Source organism: Palaemon carinicauda, chromosome 21 (assembly GCF_036898095.1).
Source record: "Palaemon carinicauda isolate YSFRI2023 chromosome 21, ASM3689809v2, whole genome shotgun sequence".
Lineage (NCBI taxonomy): Eukaryota > Metazoa > Arthropoda > Malacostraca > Decapoda > Palaemonidae > Palaemon > Palaemon carinicauda.
The window spans coordinates 531498-541497 of NC_090745.1; the positions used below are offsets into that span (position 1 = coordinate 531498).

The 10000-nt window shown below is 46.6% G+C and overlaps 1 protein-coding gene across 1 annotated transcript in view; it reads right to left on the bottom strand.

Moving 5' to 3' along the window:
• The window catches only part of LOC137615514 (uncharacterized), an 18152-nt gene that overhangs the window by 5643 nt on the left and 2509 nt on the right, over positions 1-10000 (bottom strand). The window contains exon 2 of the mRNA XM_068345428.1: positions 8930-10000. This exon is cut by the window's right edge and continues 1070 nt beyond it. Within this exon, the coding sequence (XP_068201529.1) occupies positions 8930-10000 (1071 nt within the window). The remainder of the gene's footprint in view (positions 1-8929) is intronic.

Here is a 10000-nt window from a genome sequence, read left to right on the forward strand (position 1 = left end):
GTTAAGCCAAGCACCATTTAAGCTGGGCAGTTAAGCCAAGCAATCTTTAAGCTGGGCAGTTAAGCCAAGCCTCATTTAAACCGGGCAGTAAAGCCAAACAGCATTTAAGCCAGGCAGTTAAGCCAAACAATCTTTGAGCCAGGCATTTAAGCCAAGCACCATTTAAGCTAGGCAGTTAAGTAAAGCAATCTTTAAGCCAGGCAGCTAAGCCAAGCAATCTTCAAGCTGGGCAGTTAAGGCAAAGCTCATTTAAGCCGGGCAGTAAAGCCAAGCACCATTTAAGCCAGGCAGTTAAGCCAAGCAATCTTTAAGCCGGGCTGTTAAGCCAAGCAATCTTAAAGCTGGGCAGTTTAGCCAAGCCTCATTCAAGCCAGGCAGTTAAGCCAAGCATCAATTAAACCAGGCAGTAAAGCCAAGTATCCTTCACGCAGAGTAATTAAGCACCAAGCAATGTTTAAGCCGGGCAGTTAAGCCAAGCACCATTTAAGCCAAGCAATCTTCAAGCTGGGCAGGTAGGCCAAGCCTCATTGAAGCTGGGCAGTTAAGCCAAGCACCATTTGAGCTGGGCAGTTAAGCCAAGCACTATTTAAGCTGGGGAGTTAAGCCAAGCAATCTTTAAGCTGGGGAGTTAAGCCAAGCAATCTTTAAGCCGGACAGTTAAGCCAAGCACCATTTAAGCCGGACAGCTAACCCAAGCAATCTTTAAGCCTGACAGATAAGCCAAGCACCATTTAAGTTGGGCAGTTAAGCCAAGCAATCTTCAAGTTGGGCAGTTAAGCCAAGCCTCATTTAAGCCGGGTAGTAAAGCCAAGCACCATTTAAGCCAGGCAGTTGAGCCAAGCAATCTTTAAGCCGGGCAGTTAAGTAAAGTAATCTTCAAGCCGGGCAGTTAAGCCAAGCAATCTTCAAGCCAGGCAGTTAAGCCAAGCAACATTTAAGCCGGGCAGTTAAGCCAAGCAATCTTCAAGCTGAGCAGTTAACCCAAGCACCATTTAAGCCGGGCAGTTAAGCCAAGCATCATTTAAGCCAGGCCATTAGGCCAAGCAATCTTTTAGCCAAGCAATCTTTAAGCCGGGCAGTTAAGCCAAGCACCATTTAAGATGGGTAGTTAAGCCAAGCCTCATTTAAGCCAGGCAGTAAAGCCAAGCACCATTTAAGCCAGGCAGTTAAGTCAAGCAATCTTTAAGCCGGGCAGTTAAGCCAAGCACCCTTTAAGCAGGCAATTAAGCCAAGCAATCTTTAAGCCGGGCAGTAAAGCCAAGCACCATTTAAGTCGGGCAATTAAGCCAAGCACCATTTAAGCCGGGCAATTAAGCCAAGCACCATTTAAGCCGGGCAATTAAGCCAAGCACCATTTAAGCAGGGCAGTAAAGCCAAGCACCATTCAAGCCGGACAATTAAGCCAAGCAATATTCAAGCTGGGCAGTTAAGCCAAGCACCATTCAAGCCGGACAATTAAGCCAAGCAATCTTTAAGCCAGACAGTTAAGCCAAGCACCATTAAAGCCGGGCAATTAAGCCAAGCAATATTCAAGCTGGGCAGTTAAGCCAAGCCTTATTTAAGCCGGGCAGTAAAGCCAAGCACCATTTAGACCAGGCAGTTAAGCCAAGCAATCTTTACGCCAGGCATTTAAGCCAGGCATCATTTAAGCCAAGCAATCTTCAAACCGGGCAGTTAAGCCAAGCACCATTTAAGCCGGGCAGTTAAGCTAAGCAATCTTCAAGCTAGGCAGTTAAGCCAAGCCTTATTTAAGCCGGGCAGTAAAGCCAAGGACCATTCAAGCCAAGGACCATTCAAGCCAAGCAGTTTAGCCAACCAGTCTTTATGCCGGGCGTTTAAGCCAAGCACCATTTAAGCCAGGCAGTTAAACCAACCAATCTTTAAGCCGGGCAGTTAAGCCAAGCCTCATTTAAGCTGGGCAGTAAAACGAAGCACCATCTAAGCCCGGCAGTTAAGCCAAGCAATCTTTAAGCCAGACAGTTAAGCCAAGCAATATTTATGCTGGGCAGTTAAGCCAAGAACCATATAAGCCGGGCAGTTAAGTAAAGTAATGTTCAAGATGGGCAGTCAAGCCAAGCCTCATTTATGTCGGACAGTAAAGCCAAGCCCCATTTAAGCCAAGCAATCTTTAAGCCGGGCATTTGAGCCAAGCATCTTTTAAGCCAGGCAGTTAAGCCAAGCAATCTTTGAGCCAGGCAGTTAAGCCAAGCACCATTCAAGCCGGGCAGTTAATCCAAGCAATCTTCAAGCTGGGCAGTTAAGCCAGTCAGTTAAGCTAAGCACCACTTAAGCCAGGTAGTTAAGCCAAGCAATTTTTGAGTCGGGCAGTTAAGCCAAGCTTCATTTGAGCCAGGCAGTAAAGCCAAGCACCATTTAAGCTAGGCAGTTAAGCAAAGCAATCTTCAAGCCGGGAAGTTAAGCCAAGTAATCTTTAAGCCGGGCAGTTAAGCCAAGCAATTTCTCAAGACAGACAGTAAAGCCAAGCCTTATTTAAGCCGGGCAGTAAAGCCAAGCACCATTTAAGCCAGGCAGTTAAGCCAAGCACCATTTAAGCTGGGCAGTAAAGCCAAGCAATCTTTAAGCCGGGCAGTTAAGCTAATCAATGTTAAAGCCATGCTGTTAAGCCAAGCATCATTTAAGCCAGGCAGTTAAGCCAAGAAATCTTCAAGCCAGGCAGTTAAGCCAAGCATCATTTAAGCCGGGCAGTTAAGCCAAGCAATCTTCAAGCTGGGCAGTTAAGCCAAGTCTCATTTAAGCTGGGCAGTAAAGCCAAGCACCATTTAGGCCAGGCAGTTAAGCCAAGCAATCTTTTAGCCGGGCATTTAAGCCAAGCACCATTTAATCCGGGCAGTTAAGCCAAGCAGTCTTCAAACTGGGCAGGTAAGCCAAGCCTCATTCAAGCCGGACAGTTAAGCTAAGCAATCTTTAAGACGGGCAGTTAAGCCAAGCACCATTTAAGCCAAGAGGTTAAGCCAAGCAATCTTTAAGACGAGCAGTTAAGCCAAGCACCATTCAAGCCAGGCAGTTAAGCCAAGCACCATTCAAGCCAGGCAGTTAAGCCAAGCAATCTTTAAGACGGGCAGTTAAGCCAAGCACCATTCAAGCCAGGCAGTTAAGCAAAGCCTCATTTAAGCCGGGCAGTAAAGCCCAGCACCATTCAAGCCAGGCAGTTAAGCCAAGCAACATTCAAGCCGGGCAGTTAAGCCAAGCACCATTTAAGCCGGGCAGTTAAGCCAAGTAATTTTTCAAGTTAGGCAATTAAGAGAAGCCTCATTTAAGCCAGGCAGTTAAGCCAAGCACCATTTAAGCTGGGCAGTTAAGTCAAGTAATCTTTAAGCCGGGCACTTAAGCCAAGCAGTCTTCAAGCCGGGCAGTTAAGTCAAGCACCATTTAGGCCGGGCAGTTAAGCAAAGGAATCTTCAAGCTGGGCAGTTAAGCCAAGCCTCATTTAAGCTGGGCAGTAAAGCCAAGCACCATTTAGGCCAGGCACTTAAGCCAAATAATCTTTAAGCCGGGCATCTAAGCCAAGCACCATTTAAGCCAGCCAGTTAAGCCAATCAATCTTCAAGCCGGGTAGTTAAGCCAAGCACCATTTAAGCCAGGCAGTTAAGCCAACCAATTGTTGTTAAGCCAGGAAGTTAAGCCAAGCAATCTTCAAGCCGGGCAGTTAAGCCAAGTATATAAGACGGGCAGTTAACCCAAGCCTCATTTAAGCCGGGAAGTTAAGCCAAGCACCATTTACGCTGGGCAGTTAAGCCAAGCACCATTTAAGCCGGGCAGTTAAGCTAAGCAATCTTTAAGCCGGGCATTTAAGCCAAGCATCATTTAAGCCAGGCAGTTAAGCCAAGCAGTCTTCAAGCCAGGCAGTTAAGCCAAGCAGTCTTCAAGCCGGGCAGTTAAGCCAAGCATCATTTAAGCCGGGCAGTTAAGCCAAGAAATCTTTAAGCCAGGCATTTAAGCTAAGCACCATTTAAGCCAGGCAGTTAAGCCAAGCAATCTTTAAGCCGGGCAGTTAAGCCAAGCAATATTCAAGCTGGACAATTAAGCCAAGCCTCATTTAAGCTGGGCAGTAAAGCCAAGCACCATTTAAGCCAGGCAGTTAAGCCAAGCAATTGTTAAGCCGGCCAGTTAAGCCAAGTATTTAAGCCGGGCAGTTAAGCCAAGTATTTAAGCCAGGCAGTTAAGTCAAGCAATCTTTAAGCTGGACAATTAAGCCAAGTATTTAAGCTGGGCAGTAAAGCCAAGCACCATTCAAGCCAGGCAGTTAAGCCAAGCAATCTTCAAGCTGGGCAGTTAAGCCAAGCCTCATTTAAGCCAGGCTGTAAAGCCAAGCACCATTTATGCCAGGCAGTTGAGCCAAGCACGATTCAAGCCAGGCAGTTAAGCCAAGCAATCCTTAAGCTGGACAGTTAAGCCAAGCCTCATTTAAGCCAGGCAGTAAAGCCAAGCACCATTTATGCCAGGCAGTTAAGCCAAGCAATCCTTAAGCCAGGCAGTTAAGCCAAGCAATCTTCAAGCTGGGCAGTTAAGCCAAGCCTCATTTAAGCCAGGCAGTAAAGCCAAGCACGATTTATGCCAGGCAGTTAAGCCAAGCAATCCTTAAGCCAGGCAGTTAAGCCAAGCAATCTTCAAGCTGGGCAGTTAAGCCAAGCCTCATTTAAGCCAGGCAGTAAAGCCAAGCACCATTTATGCCAGGCAGTTAAGCCAAGCAATCCTTAAGCCGGGCAGTTAAGCCAAGCAATGTTTAAGCCAGACAGTTAAGCCAAGCCTCATTTAAGCCAGGCAGTAAAGCCAAGCACCATTTATGCCAGGCAGTTAAGCCAAGCAATCCTTAAACCGGGCAATTAAGCCAAGTATTTAAGCCAGGCAGTTAAGCCACGCACCATTTAAGCCGGGCAGTTAACCCAAGCACCATTTAAGCCAGGCAGTTAAGCCAAGCAATCTTTAAGCCAGACAGTTAAGCCAAGCAATGTTTAAGCCAGGCAGTAAAGCCAAGCATCATTTATGCCAGGCAGTTAAGCCAAGCAATCCTTAAGCTGGGAAGTTAAGCCAAGCAATGTTTAAGCCGGACAGTTAAGTCAAGCCTCATTTAAGCCAGGCAGTAAAGCCAAGCACCATTTATGCCGGGCAGTTAAGCCAAGCAATCCTTAAGCCGGGCAGCTAAGCCAAGCAATGTTTAAGCCGGACAGTTAAGCCAGGCAGTAAAGCCAAGCACCATTTATCCCAGGCAGTTAAGCCAAGAAATCCTTAAGCCGGGCAGTTAAGCCAAGCAATCTTCAAGCTGGGCAGTTAAGCCAAGCCTCATTTAAGCCAGGCAGTAAAGCCAAGCACGATTTATGCCAAGCAGTTAAGCCAAGCAATCCTTAAGCCAGGCAATTAAGCCAAGCACCATTTAAGCCGGGCAATTAAGCCAAGCACCATTTAAGCCAGGCAGTAAAGCCAAGCACCACTTATGCCAGGCAGTTAAGCCAAGCAATCCTTAAGCCGGGCAGTTAAGCCAAGCAATGTTTAAGCCGGACAGTTAAGCCAAACCTCATTTAAGCCAGGCAGTAAAGCCAAGCACCATTTATGCCAGGCAGTTAAGCCAAGCAATCCTTAAACCGGGCAGTTAAGCCAAGTATTTAAGCCAGGCAGTTAAGCCAAGCACCATTTAAGCCGGGCAGTTAACCCAAGCACCATTTAAGCCAGGCAGTTAAGCCAAGCAATCTTCAAGCTGGGCAGTTAAGCCAAGCAATGTTTAAGCCAGGCAGTAAAGCCAAGCATCATTTATGCCAGGCAGTTAAGCCAAACAATCCTTAAGCTGGGCAGTTAAGTCAAGCAATGTTTATGCCGGACAGTTAAGCCAAGCCTCATTTAAGCCAGGCAGTAAAGCCAAGCACCATTTATGCCGGGCAGTTAAGCCAAGCAATCCTTAAGCCGGGCAGCTAAGCCAGGCAATGTTTAAGCCGGACAGTTAAGCCAGGCAGAAAAGCCAAGCATCATTTATCCCAGGCAGTTAAGCCAAGCAATCCTTAAGCCGGGCAGTTAAGCCAAGCAATCTTCAAGCTGGGCAGTTAAGCCAAGCCTCATTTAAGCCAGGCAGTAAAGCCAAGCACCATTTATAACAGGCAGTTAAGCCAATCAATCCTTAAGCCGGACAGTTAAGCCAAGCCTCATTTAGCCAGGCAGTAAAGCCAAGCACCATTCATGCAAGGCAGTTAAGCCAAACAATCCTTAAGCTGGGCAGCTAAGCCAAGCAATCTTCAAGCTGGGCAGTTAAGCCAAGACTCATTTAAGCCAGGCAGTAAAGCCAGGCACCATTTATGCCAGGCAGTTAAGCCAAGCAATCCTTAAGCTGGGCAGTTAAGCCAAGCAATGTTCAAGCCGGGAAGTTAAGCCAAGCAATCTTTAAGCCGGACAGTTAAGCCAAGCCTCATTTAAGCCAGGCAGTAAAGCCAAGCATCATTTATGCCAAACAGTTAAGCCAAGCAATCCTTATGCCGGGCAGGTAAGCCAAGCAATGTTTAAGCCGGACAGTTAAGCCAAGCCTCATTTAAGCCAGGCAGTAAAGCCAAGCACCATTTATGCCGGGCAGTTAAGCCAAACAATCCTTAAGCCGGGCAGTTAAGCCAAGCAATCTTCAAGCTGGGCAGTTAAGCCAAGCAGTAAAGCCAAGCATCATTTATGCCAGGCAGTTAAGCCAAGCAATCCTTAAGCCGGGTAGTTAAGCCAAGCAATGTTTAAGCCGGACAGTTAAGCCAAGCCTCATTTAAGCCGGGCAGTAAAGCCAAGCATCATTTATGCCAGACAGTTAAGCCAAGCAATCCTAAGCCAGGCAGTTAAGCCAAGCACCATTTAAGCTGGGCAGTTAAGCCAAGTATTTAAGCCAGGCAGTTAAGCCAAGCACCATTTAGGCCGGGCAGTTAAGCCAAGCCTCATTTAAGCCAGGCAGTTAAGCCAAGCCTCATTTAAGCCAGGCAGTAAAGCCAAGCACCATTTATGCCAGGCAGTTAAGCCAAGCAATCCTTAACCCGGGCAGTTAAGCCAAGCAATGTTTAAGCCGGACAGTTAAGCCAAGCCTCATTTAAGCCAGGCAGTAAAGCCAAGCACCATTTATGCCAGGCAGTTAAGCCAAGCAATCCTTAAGCCGGGCAGTTAAGCCAAGCAATGTTTAAGCCGGACAGTTAAGCCAGGCAGTAAAGCCAAGCACCATTTATGCCAGGCAGTTAAGCCAAGCAATCCTTAAGCCGGGCAGTTAAGCCAAGCAATCTTCAAGCTGGGCAGTTAAGCCAAGCCTCATTTAAGCCAGGCAGTAAAGCCAAGCACCATTTATGCCAGGCAGTTAAGCCAAGCAATCCTTAAGCCGGGCAGTTAAGACAAGCAATGTTTAAGCCGGACAGTTAAGCCAAGACTCATTTAAGCCAGGCAGTAAAGCTAAGCACCATTTATGCCAGGCAGTTAAGCCAAGCAATCCTTAAGCCGGGCAGTTAAGCCAAGTATTGGAGCCGGGCAGTTAATCCAAGCACCATTTAAGCCGGGCAGTTAAGCCAAGCAATCTTTAAGCCGGGCAGTTAAGCCAAGCCTCATTTAAGCCAGGCAGTAAAGCCAAGCACCATTTATGCCAGGCAGTTAAGCCAAGCAATCCTTAAGCCGGGCAGTTAAGCCAAGCAATCTTTAAGCTGGACAGTTAAGCCAAGCCTCATTTAATTAAGCCAGGCAGTAAAGCCAAGCATCATTTATGCCAGGGAGTTAAGCCAAGCAATCCTTAAGCCGGGCAGTTAAGCCAAGCAATGTTTAAGCCAGACAGTTAAGCCAAGCCTTATTTAAGCAAGGCAGTAAAGCCAAGCACCATTTATGCCAGGCAGTTAAGCCACGCAGTCTTCAAGCCGGGCAGTTAAGCCAAGCAATGTTTAAGCCGGGCAGTTAAGCCAAGCCTCATTTAAGCCGGGCAGTTAGGCCAAGTATTTAAGCCGGGCAGTTAAGCCAAGCAGTCTTAAAGCTGGGCAGTTAAGCCAAGCGATCTTTAAGCCGGGCAGTTAAGCCAAGCATCATTTAAGCCGGGCAGTTAAGCCAAGCCTCATTTATGCCGGGCAGTTAAGCCAAGGCTCATTTAAGCCGGAGAGTTAAGTCAAGAAGTTTTAAAGATGGGCATTTAAGCCAAGAAGTTTTAAAGCTGGGCAGTTAAGCCAAGCGATGTTTAAGCCGGGCAGTTAAACCAAGCACCATTTAAGCCGGGCAGTTAAGCCAAGCCTCATTTATGCCGGGCAGTTAATCCAACCTGTCTTGGACCTTCCTATAAGAGCACGACTGCATACTAGAAACAGTTCAGCTTTTTCTTTCTGCATAGCCAGTGTTCTAGAATATTCCAACAGAACCAACCAAAAGGTTAGTATCCGGAAGAATAAGTCTAGATATCTGACCGTTTGTTCACATGACAGAGACCCTGTACATCCCCATCATGAAACATAGCATACTAGAAGCAGCTAAACCATTTCCCTCTGCAGTGACCCTTTTAGGAAGGTCCAAGACAGGTTGGATTAACTGCCCGGCATAAATGAGGCTTGGCTTAACTGCCCGGCTTAAATGGTGCTTGGTTTAACTGCCCGGCTTAAACATCGCTTGGCTTAACTGCCCAGCTTTAAAACTTCTTGGCTTAACTGCCCATCTTTAAAACTTCTTGGCTTAACTCTCCGGCTTAAATGAGCCTTGGCTTAACTGCCCGGCATAAATGAGGCTTGGCTTAACTGCCCGGCTTAAATGATGCTTTTCAGGCTCAGATAAGCCAAGTACCCTATAAGCGCCGACCAATTAAGCTATTTAGTCTTAAAAACTTGCAGTTTCATCGTGTTTTCTCAATATATAAAATTTCCATTTTTAATGTGTAGTTCTATATTTAACACCTTACTCTTTTTTAAGCTTATACACAAGCAAATATGCGGATCTATCATACTTGCAATCTAGAGTAGACACAGACTTGACTAAATCATCATTGCAATCAATCCATCTTCCATCAGCACCTTTGACCGCGGAAGAGTAGTGGCCGAAATCCAGCTTTCCATAGTGATTAACGATCCCTTGAAGATCGTAACATTTCTCGGTAGGTGCTCCATTTACTCCAGAAAAATCTTCCAAGCGCATCTCTTCAGGAAAGTCGACAACACTGACAATCTTCCGCATGGAAAAGGTTGCCATCGAAAATGCAAACCTATTCAGACGAACGACCAAGTACTCGGGCAATACATAAGGATCCTCTTTTCGCACCACATGACCACGGTCATGGCAGAAATCACACTTGTAATCGTCCAGGAGCTCCTCCTGGAAGCGACTGGCGAACAATTCTTGCAGAGAATAGCGTTTGCTCTCATTAGGGAATGTCAGAGCAACGTCCATTGACATGCCGAAGTCCACTGACCTCTTACCGCAAGATAAGCAATCCTTGGTAAATCGGTTGAGTCCCTGGAAGAGTTCGGTGATCATGGAATGCCCGAGCTTTTTATTCTTTTCCGAGAATATTTCTGCCAAAATGTGGTCTGGTTTACCATTGTCTGTGTTCTCCATTGAGACAATCTTATCTTTATTACCTCGTACCCGATTAAGATCGTCATTTAAACGTTCCAAAACATCGAAGAAAAATTCACTTGCATCCTGTTGTTCCTTGGTCCCGTAAGCAGCTTTAACGCTGGCCATCAGATTCCTAAACTGTACTGGTAGCACAACTTTCTCCTTTCCTCTCAAGCCTATGAGTCTGTGCATTTCTTTTGCGACCAGTCCTCGTGTTAGACTTGATTCGTTGATTTCGCTCAAGTGGTCGGCGTGTTCTTCCAGCGCCTTCATGAGCACCTGTAATGAGGAGTTCATGTAACAAGTGTTCCCCATATTGCGGAGACCGAAAGGACGCACTCCACAACCTATTTTCTCAGTATCGTTGCATCTTCTTTGGATCTCCTCAGACATCTTCTTCGTGGTATCGCTAGATCCATTCAAACCACTAACCTTTTGAGGGACTTCGGTTACCATTGCC